The 22,833-nt window shown below is 39.6% G+C and overlaps 1 protein-coding gene across 7 annotated transcripts in view; it reads right to left on the reverse strand.

Moving 5' to 3' along the window:
- The window catches only part of MYO3B (myosin IIIB), a 395,071-nt gene that overhangs the window by 301,176 nt on the left and 71,062 nt on the right, over nucleotides 1–22,833 (reverse strand). For all 7 annotated transcript variants that reach the window (XM_089519779.1, XM_089519780.1, XM_089519778.1 and 4 more), the window contains 2 exons: nucleotides 19,581–19,657; nucleotides 7,095–7,240 (listed from right to left, as the gene is read on the reverse strand). In XM_089519779.1, the coding sequence (XP_089375905.1) occupies nucleotides 7,095–7,240; nucleotides 19,581–19,657 (223 nt within the window). The remainder of the gene's footprint in view (nucleotides 1–7,094; nucleotides 7,241–19,580; nucleotides 19,658–22,833) is intronic.

The following is a 22,833-nucleotide window of genomic DNA, read 5'->3' on the forward strand; positions in this document are numbered from 1 at the left end:
CAATGGACATACAAAAGTGACATGTGCCCAGACAGGCCAGTGTCCACCTAGCCTAGTACAATCACTTTGATCTGGTAGAAGCTCTTTGTCTCCTTTTTTCCTCCAGTTGTACTAGAGGAAAGTATTGAAATGGAGATGACAGGAGTTGAATGTGAGACCCTTTTAATGGATTCCATTGCTTCAGCTTCCCATCTGGAGACCACGTGGATTGTCACTTATGCCTAGTGTAAGTGCTAGAGAAAAGGATACCAACAGGTGGTGCTTCTATACTATAGAAATAATGTAGTTTGAACCCACTAACTGCCATGGCTCCATCCTACATAATCCTGGGATTTGTAGTTGCGTGAGGCACCAGCAGAGAAGGCTAAAGACCTTGCAAAATGACAAATCCTAGGATTCCATAGGATGTAGCTTTGATAATTAAAGTGGTGTCAAACTGAATTATTTATACAGTATGGCTGCACCAAGAGAAAAATGAACTGGCCTTACTATTTGGCAGAATGAGCTGGATGCTCCAGGCAACAGATCTGGGGTGTCATGAAAGGGGAAGCAATTGTTGATTATATAATTTCTCAGCATTCATTGCCCTAGTCACTGCAGATATTGTGGGAGGGAAGGAGGAAAATCTTTCCCCTCCCTCCCTCTGATCTCCTGCTTCTGGAGCAGCGATAAGAGAAGCTGGGGGGCGGGGGACAGGATGCCAGGTGGGCGATAGATGAGAGGAAGAAAGGTGATAAGCAGGACTGGACTTTTCCCAGCTCCCAGTGACAGCATGACACAGGTTCAAAATTAGTCTCAGACTAAAAGGAGGGATTTTTGAATTTGCAGGAATAGGATGGGACATTCTAGGCCCATTTCTAAGACTTGAGTGCAAATGTACCTATCAATTAACTACAGAAGGAAAACATGATGGTAAATAATGAGACATGGTCATAAGGCAGTTCCCTTCCTTCTCAGATCAGAACTTGCATTTAAAATAATATATTTGTTTGTTTGAGCATCTATGGGTGCAAAACAGGGTGGCTTCTACACATACTTCCCAAACAATATTATATAAATTGGGGCAAATCTATTTCACTCTTTTTACACAAGTATTTGCAGGGTTTAAAATGAGGAAGAATTAACTGTGAAAACAGTGCTTCTTAGGCTCTCTGGTGTGAAGGACAGGCAAATTCCCCCCAACAATATACCAGACATTGGTACCATATTTGTGCCCATTGGTTACAAATGTATCTTTCTTTCCTGGAAATTTTTTACATATTAGAAGTCAATGGGCCACAAAACCAGTCCACAGGTCACCACTGTCAGGAGCACTGCTCTTAAACACACTGCTGTGTATATGTTAACTACAAGTAGATTCATTTCTCCAGTTAACATACTGTACTTGAAACAGAGTTATATTGTCACCTCATGGGGAAAATGGGGGAATGAGTCTTCTTTCCTCCAAGCCTCAAATCCTTTTCTTTCACTCAGCACAATAGGACTCCTGTTCCTTCCATGAGGCTTAAACATAACTTCTTACAATGAATTAGTGGTGGAGATGCAGGCAGTTCAAGAAAGGACACAAATATCATCATACCAGAGAATCATCATGAAACTGGGAGCTTTGTGATCCCACAGAGCCAGTCTTGCTCTTCCTAGGTCTACTGCACATTATCCCAGGCAATTTGTAGTGAAAGAAGCCAATGGGCTGCCCTGATGCGCTTAAAGCTTATTTAGCAGCAAATGGGGAAAACATGCAGGGTTCTGAGCTTGGCTGCGCAAAGAGGAATTCTCAGTGGTTACTTTCATTCCATTTGTTCCTACACTGATTCAATTTCATTTTGGTCTCCATGTTAAATTTAGGCTGAAACCTACAGTGCTTCTTGTATTGAGTCCGTACTTAACAACAACAACACAGTCTTTTTAATTATATGAATCAGAAACAAGAAGTTGCATGAATCAGGCTGACTTCCAAAATGGATCATGAAAAGGAAGCATCATCTTAAACCAAATGTTAAGATTTTACTTTTCAATAAACACACACATTCTGTTTCATCAAAATAGATTTGGGACTTAGCTCATAAATCTCCCAAATAGGGACCTCCAGTGCCTAGAGATAAAGATAAATCATACTGAGAAGACACTGAACCATGAAATGATTCTGTTAACATGTCATCTGTCTAGAATATATTTTCAAATCTTCAACAGAAGGGTCTAAATTATGAATAGAAGGTGATCGGGTCTGGCAAAGTTGGTAATTTGGAATATATTTTTAACCTCATCCATCTGTGTGTGTACGCTTGGGCATATAAACATGAAGCAAAAGATTATCCAATACTGGCTTGTCATTAGAACAAACCATTTTAAAAGTAAAATTGGGTCCATAAATTCTTCAAGCAGTGTTTATCTACTAAAAATGATTATTCCATGAAGACAAACATCTTTTCAGCCCTGTGTGTGTGTGTGTGTGTGTGTGTGTGTGTGTGTGTGTGTGTGTGTGTTTCTTGGAGAAAATGGTTGATGGCTCAAGTAAATAACATCATTATTGTTATCTAGAGAAAATAAGCTAAAAAGTATATGTTATAAATAAGCAGTGCTGAATGTCACTAATATTTCAAATCAAGCAACTTTATCATTGCCAGGACTTGGACACTGATCTCATGACCTGTGCCTAAAGTTTGGCATCACTGCCATATCTGTCATCCTCCTGATGACATTTTGGGGCACAACTCCCAACATCCCTGACCACTGGTCATGAGCCAGGCTGTCAGGCTATGGAGTCCAGGAGCATCTGGTAATCACCAGGCTGGAGCAAAAGCTGAATGGATAGGCATTTCAGTAGTCAATGCTTAAAAGACACATTAAAGTCTGTACCCTTTCCTATATGTAATTTTGTACATATAAGATAGTTAAAGCTGAAATCAGTGGGGGTGTATTTCATATAAGTAGGAAGGATTTAGCCATGCTTCTATTTAGAGAGCTACTAGTCAGCATGGTGTGGTGATTTGAATGTTTGACAAGGATCTAGAAGACCTGGATTCAAATCCCTGCTCATCTAAGGAAACCCAGTGGGTAATCTTGAGCAAGTTACACTCTTTCAGCCTTAGAGGAAGGCAATGGCAAATTTCTTCTGATCAAATCTTGCCAAGAAAGCCCTGTGATAGTTTTTGCCTTAAAGCAAAAATGATTTGAAAGCACACAACAGCAATGACACACCAAACAACTTCTCTAAGTTCTTCCTTAACAAGCTTTCTCCCTCCACCACCAAAAACAATGTCTGCATGTGCCATTATTGCATTTCATTACATCAAGCCACCACAAGGTAAACAATCCAAATTCTCATTTCCAAGCATGTCATCTGAATTTTGAGTACATCAACAGTATATTTGTTAAGAAATCAACAATTTCAAAGACAGCTGAAGTGTCCAGTTCCTGTTCACTCTATCTTCCAAAGGAAGCTATTACCAGTAGTGCTGCTGTCCATGATGTTTCTTGCCATTCCAGGCATTATGCAAGCAATAATGCTATTTATTACAGCATTACCTCTTTGTAATGCAATGTACACACACACACAGGCACACAAACACATGGGAGAGTGAAATGTTTTGCATCATTCTGTTGCAAATTGAAAATGAGTGGTTTGGACAGAATGCTAAAATTAGCTGTTGCAAATTAATTGAAACAGGGATATAGCCGGGGGGGGGGATCTTGGGGTCCGGACCCCCCCTTCCATTAGAAAAATGAATGGTGTGTGCTGCTGCGCCACTGCACCCAAGCCCCATTATAATGGTGGCACTTAGTCTGGAACCCCCCCCCCTTCCTAAAATCCTAGCTACGTCCCTGACTGATAGGTTAATGTTCTTATCACTAGTCATTTCAAGCCATTCCATTTCAAAACCACTGCTCCTTTCCTCAGAAAGGTATTGGAATGGCAAATCTGTGCAAATCTGAGGCTCATACAGGCTCATCATCCCTATCACAATAAATTGGGTGTTGTTCCTGAAATCCAGATGGAGCCATGAATATGGAATAAGATTTGTAGTCAAAGGTTTTCTCTTCATTGCTAGCCTTATTAACTGGGGTCATTAGAATATGACAAGAATTGCAACATAGCCCAGATGTAAGCTATGGAGCTAAGGTCACTTAACATGAAAGAGTTTGCAAATCCTTCCCTCTCAAGACAGTCTCAAGACAACACTCAGACTATGCAGCTTGAAGAACAAGTTTGTCCCTTGCCTGCTTTTGGTAACATATTTTCTGATGAAGAGATCTGAAGATTTCAAAAGCTTACACACATTTTTGTGCCTTTTTGGTTGACTTCATAAAGGTATTACTGAATGTGGATTAAGGGGGAAACAGTTACCACAAAACACTACTTTAGCAACCATGTCAGATTCTGTTATGGTTGATGGGTGATTTTTTTTCCTCCGAGTCTCATGTGAAGTGTGTGCATCTGTGTATACACACATGCACATGCCTATGATGTATCTGCCACAAGGTTCTAAGGGATCTTCTTGTTCTCTTACCATTATATACCATATTATATTCCTGTGCTTCACCAAATTCTATCTGGGGACACCATGCATAGACATTCATGCCCAGCTTTACCTCTGTTTCTAGCTGGGGAAGTTATGTACCCTGCAAAAGCTGCTAGAAATGCAAAAATATAATTCATCAGTAGCTTTGATTGTAGTGTAATAGGGGTGAAATCATTTCAGGTTACTAAAAATGAGGGTGCCACATGCTGTGTCTTGTGAGTGGCATTTACAACCCCTCAATTAGGAGGCAGACCAATCCAGTCAGCAAAAATGGCCATGCAGAATTAATGAAGTCAAAATAATAGGAAGAGAAAGAAAATTGCTTTGCAAAAATGAGTCAGGTACAGCAAATCAATACTTCATAACATTGCCTGTCCTGTTTCTGAACTCAGCTGTCTTCATCTATTTCCCGATTAAATGCTGTTCTGTTCTACTCTGTTGCTATAATTAATATACAGTATTTTGCAATGAAACTTCCCTTGAAACTCTCTCCCTATGCAAGCAGCAGATGTGCAACAGGTGGGCCAACCTGGATTGGGACCAAAGTGGGTACAAAGGGTGAAAAACCCCTCCTTTCACACGACTCTACTACAGGGTCCAAATCCAGACTGCCCCCTACATGTTGGTTAATCATGTGAAAAATCCAGCATTCATGGACACATGATTAATGTCACACATCCTCTGATACACAGAAACCTACAGAAAAATGGTTTCTTCTGACTCATTTCTTTATTTCCCAATATACTGACTAAGCAAGGAGCATTTCTGCTCAGTGTACATTTTCTATTTTATTTAGACGTCTGAGTTATGTATAAACTATTACATTGGTGAAAAATAAAGAAGGCACCTGGATGTTGCTAAGCAACTGCCAATACCTACAGCTACCACTGCCTCATGCTTAGGCAGCAGTGAATGAATGTACTGGTTTTTTAACATTATTGTTGTTACTTTTTGGTTTCTCTACCTATTGCTTTCTTTTCCTATAGCACCAGTATGAGTATGGTGTTGAGAGACGGAAGACAGAATCATTTGGGCATTGTAAGGCTACTACATACCCCTGACCTTGAAGACACCTTTTTAAAACACTGGAAAATTAATGTTTCCATTCAGTTCTCTTCCATTTCAGCAGTAAGTCTCTCCAAAGAGGAACATGGAAATATAATGCTGTAGCACATAATGCTCCATCAACATGTCTGATGCCAGATTCTGGAGTTATCACATCTTTCTAAATGAAAAACAAATATTCCATGCAGTCCCCCATGATGTCCACAAATGCTAACATAATAACACCAAACCTTTTGTACTCTGCACTAGTAGTGAAGTTGCAATGGCATAAAAGAGACAGGCTATTAAGAGACTTATTTATTAAATTTGCTATTTGTCCCCTATAAAAAGATCCCCCATAATTCGTTCATCATGCAGACTTACAAGCCACATTCTGTTTAGAAAGAGATAAATCATACACAGCAAGATAAACATCACTGCGTCCTGTTCCATAGGTCTCCGCATCACCTGCTGATATTTTAGAGGACTCCATCATGACTGTTATTCATGAAAGCTGTTTACAGCCTCAGCCTAGTAAAATTTATGGGCATTTGTCTGAAAATGTTAAGCCTCCCTCACTGCCTTAATTGCTGCAGCCTGTTCTACACCTGTGCAAGGGGGGAAAATAGAGATGAATTGCTGCTTAAGTTTGAATAATTTTTAGAAAGAGCAATGGTGGTTCTAGTCTGGGTTGCGTAGTAGAGATAATATGATGCACAATGTTGGAGAGCCTCATCTGCATATAAATAGACCTAATCAGAAATGCAAATAGCAATCAGGGGAAGTTGTCAAAAGCCCCATGATAATTGTGTGATTGTACAGATAACAAAAGGTCAAATATTTTCATTATCTATGCTTTCAAATTGCTAATAGCCAGTGGCTATCCTTTCGCAAAATGGAATATCAAGAAAAGCAGACATACCCCAACTGGCAATCAACCCAGGACAACCCCTTGTGAGAAGTCCTACACACACACACACACACACACACACACAACACACACACCCCTTTTGTCACAACTGCTCCGTAATTAATTCACATTTCACAGTGGCCTGTGGAAACCTGGCTCCTTCAGCTAGGAGACAACACCAAAACTAAAAAAAAACAAACCTTGGGTGTGGAAGCGTAAATAGTATTAGAGGAGAGAAACTTAACAGTTTCAAAATTATATTTGTTGCACAACAACCCAAACATTATCTTCAATGAAAAAATATCTTTAAAACGTATTTTTTTAAAAAAAATAATAAAGATCTTTAGTTCTTGGGAAACAAGTCATCTTTCCCATATACTCTGCAAATTCAATGTATTAAGGGTGCCTATTGAAATGCTGAGCCCTTGTAACACAGAATATTTCACTGTAAATATGTAAATCAGGGTAAATGAGACTTTTCTTAATAAGAACATCTCTTTGCACACATTTCCCAATTAGGGTAACATACAGTGCAATGATGCACCAAATATGTATTTTCACTATTGACACGCTGCTCCCTTTGTGAACTAGCAAGCCAAGAGAGCCACCTAGTGCCATACCTTGGGATCTTAAAAAGTGTCTTCACAGGATGCATGTCAAACAGAGGTGGATCACCATCACCCAATTCAATAGCTGTGATCCCAAGAGACCACACATCGCAACGGGCATCATAGGAGTAGTCATACTGCTGTTCACAAGCAATGACCTATCAGATAAAAACATGGAAGATGCTACATTAACACAAGTTAATATACATTACTGACACAAGTTAGTAATTTCCCCCTTGTCCAAGTAGACCATACAAAAGCATGCTTTCTTTGTTATCTAATTCAGCTCAAGCACTTCTACTGCCCTTCTGATTCAGAGACATAGAAGATTTTCACACAGCATCGTTATATCGTTCCTTTATTGTCCCAAAGTGTAGTGGAATCATCTTAACAGATAGACGATTCCAAAAGATTTTCACATGAGGCTGTTAGTGTTCTTAAATCATTGCTAAATCATTCTTAAATCATTGCTGTGACCAGTGTGTGAATGTAACTGTTTTGAAATCGTTTTGTAATCATTTATTGCTGAATTCTGATATATCAACGATTTAAGAACACTAACAGCCTCATGTGAAAATCTTTTGGAATCGTCTATCTGTTAAGACAATTCCACTACTTTTGGGACGATAAAGAAACGATATAACGATGCCATGTGAAAATCTTCATAGTCATGTTCATCTGGAATATCAGTATGCAAAGGGATCTTGCAGCCCCTTTGAGACTAACTGTGTGAAAGAACTTGTAGCATAAGCTTTTGTAGAATTGGTCTACTTCCTCAGATGCATAGAGTAGATATTTCCTGGGTCATTTGCCTTTCTCCATGCATCTGAAAAATAAGACCAAGTCTACGAAAGGCTATGTGAAAACTTCACAGGCTACATGTGGCCCTCAAAGCTCTTTTTGTGGCCCCCAGAACCCTCAGAGGTCTTTTTGAAAATTGGGCTAATGCACTCTAGGTGGTGTGTAAGGAAATTTTTGATTTTTTTTAAAAAAATGTTTTTTAAAGAAAAATGCCATGAAATGCCCCAAAGTCTTCACTAGCAGGGTGTGTGGTTCATTTCCACGACATTTTCTGCCCCCTGGACAATTTAGGCCCAGGGCTGGCCTTTTTTGGAATCCCCAAATAGTGAAAATGCCCCCATACCCTCTAGAGGTTAAAAAAAAAAAGGTAAAGGTAGTCCCTCGACATGAATACTGAGGGACAGCTGCTCTTCTAAAAGAGAGTTGACATCTGGTGTCCCTCAGGGCGTCATTCTGTCCCCCATGCTGTTTAACATTTACATGAAGCCGCTGGGTCAGATCATCCGGAAACAAGGAGCACGGTGTCATCAGTATGCTGATGACACCCAAATCTATTTCTCTATGTCTCCGACTGTTGCAGTGTCTAGGGATGGCATCTCTCCTCTCAATGCCTGCCTTGGGTCGGTAATGGGCTGGATGAGGGAAAACAAACTCAGGTTGAATCCAGAGAAAATGGAGGTACTTGTGATAGATACCCCAAGTCCAGAGATGGAGTTTTGTCAACCAGTCCTGGACGGGGTCACACTTCCCCAAAGGATGAGGTTCGCAGTTTGGAAGTACTCCTGGATGCGTCTTTGCACTTGTCATCTCAAATAGATGCAACGGCCAGGAGTGCCTGGTATCAGCTTTGGTTGATACGCCAACTGCATCCCTACCTGGACCAAAAGGACCTTGAAGCAGTGGTACATGCACTGTAATCTCTCATTTAGATTTCTGTGATGCGCTCTGTTTGGGGCTATCCTCATACCAAGTTCAGAAACTTCAGTTGGTTCAAATGGGGCAGCCAGATTGGTCACCAGTAAATCTAGGTTTGACCATATAGCACCTGTGTTAAAACCTCTTCACTGGCTCTCAATTAGCTTCCAGGCACAGTATAAGGTGTTGGTTATTACCTTTAAAGCCCTACATGACTCAGGCCTGAGTTACTTGTGGGAACCCCTCTCCCTACACAATCCGCCCCACACTCTCAGAACATCTGGGAAGTATTTATTGGAACATCATAACACTAGGTTAATGACAACTTCCCATAGGGCGTTTACTGCTGCGGTTCCAAAATTATGGAATAGCCTTCCAGGAGAGATCCGTCTTATCACTAACTTAGAGAACTTGAAGAAGGAACTCAAAACGGATCTCTTCCGGCGGGCTTATCTACCAGACTCCATATAAAAGGTTATGACAATTGCTCCACTCCTGACTATGATTGCTGGTTATTGATGAATTGATGAGTTGTTAGAGAACTAATAGGAATGTCAGTTAATTCAGTATTAGTGTTTTATTGATCATATATTGTATTATTGTATCATTTTTATTGATGTAATCCTGCCTTGATCCTTGGGAGAGGAGGGAAATAAAAATAAACTTTATTATTATAGTCGTAACCAACTGTAGGCGATGGTGCTGATCTCAGAGCCAGCATTGTCTGAGAACTGCTCAGGTGCTTTCGAACTGCTAGGTTGGCAGAAGCTGGGACTAGTGATGGAAGCTCACCGCATCATGCAACACTCGGGCCTCAAACTGCCAACCTTCTGATCTTCCGATCATTAGAACTGGTGTCTTAACCACTAATACACCATATTTGGGGGCTTTCCCCCCAGATATGTTGAAAAACAACATCTGACAGCTTGTTTGCTTTCCACACCTCTTAGTAAACTTCTTATTGTATTTAGAGAACTGCATCAGGAAAGTTAGAGAGATTACCATCAGGAAATGACCGAAGAAAGCTGGATTGTACATAAGTAAAAACATAAAATGGAGGGGAGGTAATGCTGCCATGATGCCATGGCAACATTGCAAAAAAAGAGACAACATGGCCACACATCTTCTAACATGTTATGTAGTCAGTTGCTCCAAGAGTGGTGATCCAGTGATTCCTGTAAAAAGACTGGAAATCAAACTGATGAAAGGTGGAGAAATTTGAAGAAGTCAGAGGAAAGCGCTGTGTGGAAGGCACACAACAACAATACCAAAAATGTTACCTCTAAGACAGATGTAAATTCACGTGGGACTTAAAAACACACCGAGAAAAGAGATCACAGCAATCTTAAATTCCCAGAGTTTGAAAATAGTGCTGATTGCAACAGGAATAAGGCTGGATCAGTCAGAAGTATGTACCATGTGCATTCAGACTTAAGGCCCAAACAAACATTTCACTCCATGAAATGGCACAATTTCCTAGCCTGAACCCCACTCTGTCTTCAGTATTTTGCTGAAAGAGTTATTACATATGCGAGGAAATATTTCATGATTAGTTGAGTGCCTATGTTAGGATTATCTGGGGTAAACTGAGTGGAAAATTTTAATGGGATGGGATTTCATTCTTCTTTCAAATGAATTTATAAGACATTAGACTTAAAAATATATTCCACATCCACAAAACATGGCAAGCCTACCAGTTTGGATACAGAATCCAAAATTTCACTTTGAGGTGCTTCTTTCAGTGAAATGGGAACTCCAGAATAGAAGAGCTTGGAAACATTTTGCGCTATATCTCCCAATTCCCTCAGGCAAGTTGGCCAGCATATTGAGGGGGGAGGATCTGAGAGCCATACTCCAAAGACAAAACTTTTCCAAAATCTGTATTAACCTACATATAATCTATATGTGTGCTTGCACTTCTATTTCATCCTTTACCTGCTCCAGTAACTGTATGGTTTGCACAGACTGATAACTGAATGTGAGCACAAATTAGAAGTTAACATATAAATTGACATAAAATCAAGAAGAAGTAAGCACCACAAAGGGACACAAGTACAGAGGGCACGATTCAAATTGCAATAAGGCTAGTTCTAAGTGGAGAGAATCCACATGATTGCACAAGCACCCTGTTAAAGATCTCACACAGTAATGAATCATAAAACAACTCTTTGCCCTGCTTTGGTCTCCAAATGCACAGTACATGCATAAAAAGCATAGCTCCAGGCACACAATGTATAACATGGAATGATTACAACTGTGGCACAAGGGTAGCAGGAGACTTGCACTGTACAATTAGTGCTGCTGATCTACCAAGCTGGAGTGTAAAAGGGGTGAACCCCCCTGGGGATGAAACCAACCCTTGCAATAGCTAAGCAGTTTATTATGAAGTATGCCAACATTATGCCAAAAATGAATCAGTGCATGCCCACACAGAACGCTGAATATGGTTCTCTACCATTACCTGTGCTCCAAAGAGGGCAAAACAAACTAGCCAAGTTCTGCAAATAAAATGTAGCATCCAACTTTTCAGAAAACCTGCACAGATTCTACAACAACCATCCAATAGAGTTATCTTCAGATTTCTAGGTCTCGGGGAACAGGGTGGCATGCAGAAGGGTCTGACTTACTCATTTGAAATAATTTTATACTGACCTTCAGTGGTGTTTTTTTTAACTGCTTCTACTCTTCCTTCTCCAGATGTAGACATTAAATGTAATATTTAACACTTGAATAAGCCAGCAATGTACGTGTTTTCAGCCAGCAAATTCACTCTGGATATGAATGAAACAAGTGAAAAACTGGGCCCAGAATTTGGGTTATAACATTGAGATGGAACATTGGGAGAAAATGTGGACACTAGACTTGAAAGAGTTATCATCATATAATATGAGAAAAAAATAATAAGATGATGGTATTTGATGCCAGAGAAATTGTTTCAATTGCACCACATCTCAAAGTTTATTTTCTTTCTCTCGGCTTTCTTCACTTTCCAATTCTCGCATCCATACATGGTGATGGGGAATACAGTGTGCCCTTTTTTTAATGTGGGGGATCCGTTCCGGACCCCCCTACATAAAAAAAATGTGTATGCTCGAGCCCCATTGAAAGTAATGGGGCTCATGCATGTGGCAGCGGCACAGTGGTGCACGTGTGCCTTGGGCGCACGCCCCATTCATCTGAATGGGACGTGCTGCCCTGAGCGTTCCCGTGCGGCTCCCTGAAAGCGGCATATAGTGCGTCTGCGTATAATGTGGGCACACTGTACAATGGCTTGGACTATAGAATCACAGAGTTGGAAGAAACCACAAGGGCCATCCAGTCCAACCCCCTGACATGCAGGAAATCTAAATCAAAGCATCCTCAACAGATGGCCATCCAGCCTCTGTTTAAAAACTGCCAAGGAAGGAGATTCCACTATACTCTGAGGGAGTTTGTTCCACTGTCAAACAGCCCTTACTGTCAGGAAATTCTTCCTAATATTGAAGTGGAATCTCTTTTTCTGTAGCTTGCATCCATTGCTCCGGGTCCTAGTCTCTGGAGCAGCAGAAAACAAGCTCGATCCCTCCTCAATATGACATCCCTTCAGGTATTTAAACGGGGCTATCCTATCACCCCTTAACCTTCTCTTCTCCAGGCTAAACATACCCAGCTCCCTAAGTCGTTCCTCATAGGGCATGGTTTCCAGACCCTTCACCATTTTAGTCGCCCTCCTTTGGACACACTCCAGTTTCTCAACATCTTTTTAAATTGTGGTGCCCAGAACTGGACACAATATTCCAGGTGGGCCCTGACCAGAGCAGAATAGAGTGGCACTATTACTTCTCTTGATGGAGACATTATACTTCTATTGATGCAGCCTAAAATCACATTGGCCTTGTTAGCTGCTGCATTGCACTGTTGATTCATGTTCAACTTATGATCTACTTGGACTCCCAGATCCCTTTCACATGTAGTCTTGTTCAGTCAGGTGTCCCCCATCCTATATCTATGCATTTCATTTTTCCGCCCTAAGTGCGGTACGGTACCTTACATTTTTCTGTGTTGAAATTCATTTTGTTAGCTTTGGCCCAGCTTTCTAGTCTATTCAGATCATTTTGAATCTTGATCCTGTCCTCTGGGGTATTAGCTACTCCTTCTAATTTGGTGTCATCTGCAAATTTGATAAGTATGCTCCCAATTCTGTCATCCAAGTCATTGATAAAGATGTTGAATAACACTGGGCCCAGGATAGAGCCCTGTGGGACCCCACTGGTCACTTCTCCCTAGGATGAAAAGGAGCCATTGTTGAGCACCCTTTGGGTTCGGCCAGTCAACCAATTACAAATCCGTATAACAGTTACCTTGTCTAGCCCACATTTTGCTAGCTTGTTTGCAAGAATGTCATGGGGAACTTTGTCAAAAGCCTTACTGAAATCAAGATATACTATATCCACAGCATTCCCTTCATCTAATAAGCTAGTAATTTTATCAAAAAAAGAGATTAGATTTGTCTGGCATGACCTCTTTCTCTGAAACCCATGTTGACTTTTTGTGATTATGGCATTGCTTTCTAGATGTTCACAAACTCTCTGTTTAATGATCTGCTCTAGAATTTTTCCTGGTATTGATGTCAGACTAAGTGGATGATAATTGTTAATCATTTCTTTAGTATTCAAACTTACATCTTTACATTTTAGGATCTTGTCCAGTTCTTTCATAGCAGCTCTTTCCAATTCAAACCTTCTAATTTCTTAACTGCAATCTTCATTCTGTAATCCATTGTTTGATTCAAACCTTTGGTGATAGACTGGAACTTCCCATTGAATTGGAAACCTTCAGTCTCCTTCTCTAATCTTCCTTTTAAATTCCTTTGCTTCACAACAGCTAATTTGAGGTCAACCTGCAAAACTGGTACATTCCCTCACAGGTTTCTAAATATCTATTTACATCTCAAAAAGTATTTATTAATTCCTCTTCTGCCCACCAGAGCTGTCAAATCCATGAAAATTGCTATTTCTGATGTCCAGTTTGTAATACCGGTCTGGCTGCTCTATGCAGAATGAAAAAAGTTGTTACTGACAAAAGATGGCAATATCACATTATAAAATGAGCCACAGAATGAAGCCTTCATGAAGTGGCTGACATCATTAGATCCTTTAATGGTGTTGCCAAAGTAGATATGAGGACAGACTTAGCATCTAGGTTTCTTGCAGTGTGTGGTCCCCATCAAAAGCCTAGTAAATAAGATTTAAAAAGAGGTGAAAACTGAAACAAAGAAAAACATTTTGCTATTTTGTGTTCATCCCACTGAAAGAAATGATTGGAGACAATTGGCAACCATTTGCCCTATGATCCTCAAGCATCCTGCTAGGGTGATGTTTTAATACATACATCTTAGATACAAAGACCTCCTTGTGTACCCATCATATGTTTTCTTTTATTGTTAACAGACAGTAAAATGGGGCAAAGGCAGGATCACTATGAGAGACATTAAGCCATTTCTAGTTTATTTAAGTTCTTTATCAACTTCTCTAAAACATCTGTTTCCTATAATATTACTTCACTGAAATCATGTAAATGAATTCCTTCTTTAGTGACTCTGAAGGAGAGATATCACTATCAATTTTGCTATGCCTACCAAAAATCAACTGCCTTTTGTTTTCTTCCCTTCTGAAAAATTAAAGAACAGACATCACCATGGTTATAATGTAGCAAAAATACTATCTATGAGGATTGTTTGATGATCTTCAGTCAATCCCATCACAGAAAGGTCTGACTGCTTTATTTATGGTTAATCAATGGATCCCTAATGAAGTGACTTGTGAGACTCACTTCAAATTGTACGTTATGTAGATCAGGATTGAACAACAGCATTCTTTAGACATTCTCTGCATGTACACTACATGTGTACACTCCACATCTCTATTGTGAAGAAGGGAGCCTGCATCTCTTACATATAGGCGTTCAACTTAACATCTGCAACATGATACCCACAATACACATATACACTCTCTAGCAGACCCACATATGCTGAGGGAGTGTGGCTGATAGTGTGTGTATTCACAGGTGGACAGCACTGTGGTCCTGTTCCCCTTTCCAAACATCTTGCATCCATGTGGACATTAGCACAAAAGCCACTATGATATTTTATATCATGGTGCTCATCGTAGAGAACATGTGGCTCTCCAGATGTTGTGCTGTAACATCTACCATCCACAGTCAGCACAACAAACCAATCAGCAAATGGGTACAATCTCAGCTTTAGATTCCTATCTGCAGTACTGAGGAAATGGTAGTGACCTGCTTTGAACACTGAAATATGCTATACAAATGTTAAATCCTGTATAAGCAAGGGGGAAGCATGCTATGGGATGTTCCAACCAACTTCTTTGTTGTAACTTTCCTGACCTTTGCAAAATTATTATGCTTCTAAAATTTGCTATAAAATATACTGAACACATCAACATAATTAAGGATATTATAGGACACAGTGTCCTTCATGGATATTATAATGAAGGTGTATGCTAGTATTGTTCCTAGCCACATGTCTCTAAGCAGCTGTGGGCTTCAAAGTGTTTTTTAAGCTCTGACTCTGTAGGGGCCTGTGTTTCCATGATAACCTATAGTTCCATCTCCTCCAAACAGTGAGTCAATGTTCTGTAGCCAACGAATGTGCTCAGTCTTTGCTTGAGCTATTTAGGTTTTTTTCTTTCTTTAAGGCTTTCTTTAAGTGGTTTCCTATTTCTTCTGCAAATATTTGGGTCCTCCAGATCTACTAAGCACTTTGTGCATATTCCTCTCTTGGCTATACAAGGACCCATATCTAAGTATACTGAATTGCTATCAATACATAGCAGATATATGATTCCACGGAGCCAGCATGGCATAGTGGTTTGAGTGTTGGACTCCGGAGATTAGAGTTCAGTTCCCAGCCCAGTCATGAAACTCACTGGGTAACCTTGGGCAAGTCACAAGCTCTCAGCCTCAGGGGAAGGCAATGGCAAATCTCTTTTGAACAAATCTCGCCCCCCCCCCCCAAAAAAAAAACATGATAGGGTCGCCTTATGATTGGCATAAGTTAGAAGTGACTTGAAGGCAAATAACAACAACAACAACAACAACATATGATTCCCCAACAGACCAGCAGCAACATTATAATAGGGGGCATAATTTGAAATGAAAGTAAAGGCTGAAGAGGCAGCACTCACTGATCCAATCTCACACAAAGCAAGACATGGGCAAAAAAAACCCAAAGCCTCTTTCTTTCCCTCCTCACATCCATGTAAACTGAAAATATAAATCCTTTCCACAGTGCAAGTGGACTCATGGAAATAGAGAGCTAGAATTATGCCCATTCTCCACATTCCTGACATCTATGCATTCATACTACATGCACATAATCTCCTGCCATAGAATTAGGGTTCCTGCCAAAGAGGCTACCATTCTGTTCAGACAGATATGGTGGCAGGATCCTCTGATCTCTCCCTCCCTTTGATGTATTCACTAACTCAGTGTGTTGTGTGCACCTAAATGTATATGTAACTGAATCCAGGCAGAGGCAAGTGCAAGTGGGATAGTAGGAAAAGAATCTGACATCTGCTCCTCCTCACATCAGCCTTGCCAGCCCTTTGGGGAGTGGGAGGGGGTACTGAATGGGATGAAATGTGGTGTGGAAATAGGGAGAATTAATAGGCAGAGGTACTTCATGTGAATGTTGCTTTGCCATCCATGGAAAAGCCATTCCTGGATGTGACCCCCGTTCTCAATAGTCATTTATTTCTTTGTCTGGAGCATCCCTCCATAACACTTCTGCCAGAGCACAGCATAAATATAATCAAACTGGAGAATAATTTACAAAATTATAGTTACAGTAAGAACGAGTTCATAATGAACAGAAAAATTATATTATCAGTTCTTATGCATTAGAAAAAGCACATTCTCTGTAAATTCTGTTTTTCTGGAGACTGCACAAATCTCTTGGTTAGATTTTGTTTTCTATTACCCCATTGAAACAAATCTGTCTATGCATGATTAGTTTCAAATGCCTGCGAGGCATCAAAAATTAAATAGCTCTGTACATCTTGCCTTCTCTCTAAATTGTACCATTCTCCTAGAATTTAGTAGGCACAAACTCTCCTCTTTATTTAAACAAAGAGCTCAAGTACAGGATGGGATGTCCATCTAGATCAAAGAAAGGGGAAAGTAAAGCTCAATAGAAAGTAAAGAAACCTCCAGCTATTAACTGGGATCTGACCTTGAGCCTGATGGTGTGGGCCAGTGAGTGGTGAACAGAAAATACTGAAGGGAAGAAAGGGACAGAGACAGGGTCCTTTTTGGATTAGTGTGTGCATTAGACAATGCTTATTTCCAATTATTTCCAAAACAACATGAAAACTGAAGTTACCATTTTCAGTTACACAGAACTCTATCACTTATGCTGGGAGCTAATTTTTTTCATTAAGAGTTATTTAAAGGCATTGTAATTAAAGGTCCCTGGCCAATTCTGTAGTCGAGCCAATTTTAAATGCAAGTTGGGCATTATGAGTTATCATTTTGATAGATCAATCAAAAGAAATCTGTTGCAGTTAGTTAAGAGGCAGTGCTTTTCTAGCAGAAATCAGAGCTTCTAGCTGAAAGGCTTTATTCAACTGAACACTTCAGGGACATCACTGAAAATTATACATTGTTTCTTGGAACATTTTTTAAAATCCTGAAAATGTATTATTTTTCTATTCATGTTAATGAAAAACACAATGATTTCCTCAAGATTTTCGATACTTTCTGTTATTTCATTTATTGTTTCTCACACGCTTCAAAATGCATTTTTAAGGAGTATATAACTCTGTTTCAAACAGGATACAGAAGGAAAAACACCAGGCTTTTGACAAGACTATTAGTGCTGGGGAAAACACAGAAGATAGCCACCCAAAAAAACAAATGCCACTGCTGAGTCTGGAAGTATCACAACTGAGGTTCTTTCAAAGAGGCTTTTAATCTTAGTAGCAGCAGAAATATTTACAAGCACGATACAACAATATTTACACCATCTGACATAATGTTCCACCACCAACCGACATCCACAAAACTCATCATAGTGTACTGGAGCATTCCTCCTCATATACACAAACACTTGCTAGGATTCTGATCCAAGCCCCTGCTTGTGTTTCATCAGCTTCCTGTCTCATGTCTACAGTGCAGTTTTGGACTGTTATGGCACAGCTCCATGCTTTCATCAGCTTCCTCTGAGTCAGCATTTCCCATTGTGCACATTACATGCACCTGAGACCTTTTTTTTTTTACAGCCTGGGGCTAAGCCTCACTGACAAAGACACTATTGGGTTTCTTTGAATTTCTTCCTGAGGTATTTGTATCAGGAAATTCTGGGAAATCAAGATCATATCTTGGAGGAGATATAGAAAAAATGGTCAAAATATAGTTCATAGTACTGTACTGAGGTCATTATGATGTCCCAGGCATGAAAGGTGAATCCTTTGTATGCCAGATATGTTTACCCACTGTTCAATAGAGGAGCTTTATGCTGAATGGCATTCCTATTCTGTCTTTGCTGAAAAGCAAGAAGGGAAAAATGTATGCCAAGGAATAGACAGAGGTGAGGCATCGTGCTTCTGACTTTTGAGACCTGATTTAAACAGTATGCCAAACATATAATAGACATCTTCCTGTCATTAACAGCAAATGGTGTTTCTTTTAAACAGGAATGTCTTCTACAGGAATGCTGGATCCATCACCATCACCACTGCCCCACCATTTCTTGGTTAATAAAGAAAACTAGTAGAAAAACAATTCCCATAGGCATCAATTTAGGATGCAGACATCATGCAGGTACCCATCCTTGATAACAGCCTGTGAATGAAGCAGGTGACTGCACAATAAAAGTCTTGTCTGGAAGCCTCCTGCATGGTTTGCCACTAACTGTGGTACATAAATGCAAGTTTACAAAGTGCCACTGCCATCCAATGCTTGCAGCTGTTGCCTGTCTACAAATGAACACTGAATAAGATCATTGGCCCATCTGACTCAGTAGTATGTTCTCTGGTGGATTGATTATCTAAATTCTCAGGAAGGGATTTCTCTTCTGAAGATCCTTTGTATCAAAGTGGCAGGAGATATATAAAGTAGGTCCTGGGCAAACTTGAATTTTCTCAAGCTAGATACAAGCTAAGATGTTGCAGCCAGCTATTCCTTCCCCCATGATCCCAACCCACAACTCTAGATTATGAGAGGTCATACCTAGAATGACCAAAAGCTGTCATCTTGAATCTACCACAATAGATGGACACTACTATTAAAAGAACTGTGGCCTGAAGATAATTCTGAGGGCCAAATTACATATGGGAACTTCTAGCATTCCACAAATTCCTCAAATAAAAATTACATTTTTTGTTTAATGTAAGTAAGTGCATCAGTAATACAGTGGGCCCTTGGTATCTTTTGTGGCACCAGAGCACTCTGACAGATAAGGCTAAGTGTCTCATAAAACTACAGTTTCCAGAATTCCCTAGCATTGAACCAGGACAGTTAAAGCAGTCTCAAACTTGACTATTTGGATACACTCAAACTGCAGTGTGTTTTGGACTATTTTCCAAGGATGGGGGGTTATTTTCCCTTCTGATGTTTGCCACATAACATCAGTTACTTCAAGTAAGCTCTAAAATTAGCTCTCTAGTATCTTTTACTGGTGGTTAGAGAATTCAGGGAACACATTTTTGAAGCGTTAAAGTCTTAAAAATAGATTTTAACAGAACTAAGAACAAACCATAGGAGCCAAATTATATAGCTCACCTCAGGTGCCATCCAAAATGGAGTTCCCACTGAAGTATTTCTCCTCAGCCTGGTACTGGTGAGCTGCGCAGAAACACCTGTAATAATAAATATGTTCAAAACACTGACCCAACATCATTCTTATATTCCTTTTCAGTAAGTCCCTACAAGATATTCCATGCTAGTAAATGGACCTGGCCCATGATATTTTGTTGCCTGAGGTGAACGACAAAATAGTTCCATTTACCATTCTATGTGTGAAAGCTTTGCATTTGGATCTTTATTCTGCACTTGGCAATGTGACAGTATCTCCACCATGTTTGCACAGAGCAGCACACTTGATTTTCATCAATCTGCTGATCAATGCAGCCCCTAAGCCCCCGTCAATGGACCTTCCTCCTAAGGGAATAAAGGACTGCAGCCTTTGCAAGCATTGTTTCAAACAATTCAAGGGTTCTAAGGCTGCATCTGCATTGCAGAAATAAACTAGTTTGTCAACACTTTAACTGCTATGGCTCAATGCTATGGAAATCTGGGATTTGTAGTTTGTTGTGGCACCAGAGCTCTCTGACAAAGGCTAAATATTTCATAAAACTACAAATCCCAGAATCCCATAGTATTGAACCATGGCATTTAGAGGGGTTTTATTTCAGCAGTGCATTTGCAGTCTAAAGGGAGCTACAAAAATGAAATATAACCACAGTAAATGATCATTAAATATCATAGTTTGGTATTGTTTTTTATTCTGTTGTAGTTGTTTTGCAGTCTAATGTCAATTATATTCCAGGGCAAGCCTTTGTACCTTCAAGTGACTTCTGTCCTCCCTGCAAACACAAACCCACACTGAAATCTGACACACCGCCTCCCCCATCATTATCTGATGAATTGAATCAAGAGTGTTGTGGATGTTGTAAACTGGTTGCTGCATTTTGCTCCTGTTTTAAAATTGGCTTGAAATGTAAACAGATTTCATTTTGGCAAACTCTTGGCAAATTTGTGCTGTGGAATATTTTGAAAACAAGAAATGAAAAGACAGAAATGTCAGCTACACAAATAAACAGAACACCGACCCTTCATGATCTGTCCCTATCTATCTACTTCTTATCTAAATGAAGCATAGCTAATTGTGCACTCAAATAGCTTCCTGTCCTTCCTTGATTTTGGATTTTATGTTCCACTGGGAAAGCACAACACGGTAGTTATGTGTAAACTATAAGAAGATCCTACTCAACCAATATTGTTCTCTAACCTCCTCCCTCTGACATGTCCTTTTCTTTTGGCATTGATGGGATTATCTCTGCAGCTCTGAGTCTAGTAGCTGGTGCTAATTATTGTCCCAGGAAGACAGCATCAGATGAAAAGTGATTTCTAGCCCCTTCTGTTTGATGCCAGAGGTTGCTAAAGAAGCTATTGCTTTAGGCTAAGTGTTTGTCCAACTGGTGCTTCAAACTGAATGTTTCAGCTACTCATCAATAAGGAGGTTTTCTCTCTTCCAGGTGATAAAGTGGCATCTGTTCTCATACCCATCACACAAGTAATCACAGAGCCCCCCCCCCCTCCATAACACCCATTTTCTTTTTAAAAAATAAAATAAAATAAATAAAACTAGTATTAAACTACCAGGGAATTAGCAGTAATGCACTGTTAAATTTGTTTTTATACAAAGCAGGGTTTTTTATATTTTGAGGGGTGAGTTGCTCACTCAGAGAATTATTTTGAATAAGACACAATGACTGAAAGTGCTTATTTCATGGATTATGGTGATGCTGTTCATTCTTCTGATTTTGTTCGGTAAACTCTTCCCGATCAACCCTCAGCAAAGATGACCTGTAAGTAAATCTAAATAGGATTTTTACGTTCTTTGTGTTTTATTCTCAGACAAAATGTTATGGTATGTATGTTTCTTTAAATTATTATTACTTGACCTCATTAAGAAACCAATGCATGAATTCAGAAATAATGCCTGCTGCAAAGCACACCATTTCTATCTTCTATTTATCCTTATATGGAGGCTTCTCATTTCAGTCACATTCATATCTAACAGCTATAATTGCAAATTAAATGGATCTGTTAGTTTTTGGGCCCAGAGGACCACTTTGCCTTCTGCTGAGAGGGAATAAATGTGCTGGAGGCTATTCACAGCCATTTGAAAAAGAAGGATGCATTATTTTCATATGTGAAAAATAATATTTAAAATCTAGATTAGAAAGGCAACCAATCGACCTTCACTACAATACAAAAAGCATCCCCAGCATTATTTCTGTGAACAGATGCTCTCATACTAAGGATGCATACATGGAGGAGCAGGAAGCAGCGATTCCTGATCCAATTGCTGGAATGCGTGGATGTAGGGAGAAAAGAAAAAAGTAATGGATTGTTACATTTAATGTATTTGGGGGGAAAATATATTAATGTATTTTTGGGAGAAAGGGCGGGGAAATTTATGTGCTGTATGTTTGTAATATGCACCCCAGTGCCTCTAACTTTTCCAAATCCAACTTGGTTATCTGGTATTTCTAGTTTCGTATATGAAAATCTTTGTTTTAAAATTCTGAGCATCACTTTGTTTGCATGGAAGATTAATCCCACATTCCAATGTATCTTGAACATTTGCAATCTGTAGGCCATTGTTTTATTTTTCATATTTCTTGACAGCTCTGTAGCTTGAAGCCACTTTACTAGTATGCCATTTGTTCCTGGTAATTGGGCTGAAGGTTGGGGTATAAATAACATAAATAAATAAATAAATAAATATTTCTCCAAAGTGCTTAGAATGCAGTTTCCACTTCACTTTCTAAAATTATTGTTTCATCTTCAAATGGTTCTTCTTTGAATGAATCTGTTATCCTTGCATCTCTTGCATACAGTTCTTGTTTCCATTATCTTTTTACCACTTCTTGATCATGTAACATATTCTCTTTCTAGCCATATAGCATCTCCACTCTTGGTTTCAATTTGCCTTTGAATTCTCAGATCTTGTGAAAGAGGTCTCTTATGCTACCCTTTATGTTGTCATCTTTTTTTCTCTGCATTGATTATTATACTAATTCTCTTTGTCCCAATAGGCAAGGGGGTCAAGCAAGACTACATTTTAACACCCTACGTATTCAACTTGAACACAGAAAATATCATATGAAGAGTAAGTTTAGATTCTGGAGGAGGAGTGAACATAGGATGATGTCATACTACTAGCAGAAAGCAGAATAGACTTGGAACAATTAATTAGGAAGGTCAAAGAAAAAAGTACTAAGACAGGCTTGCTGCTGAATATAAA

The sequence above is a fragment of the Sceloporus occidentalis genome, unplaced genomic scaffold (assembly GCF_023333645.1).
Source record: "Sceloporus occidentalis isolate IW3139 unplaced genomic scaffold, rSceOcc1.0.p SCAF_4, whole genome shotgun sequence".
NCBI classification, from domain to species: Eukaryota; Metazoa; Chordata; class Lepidosauria; order Squamata; family Phrynosomatidae; genus Sceloporus; species Sceloporus occidentalis.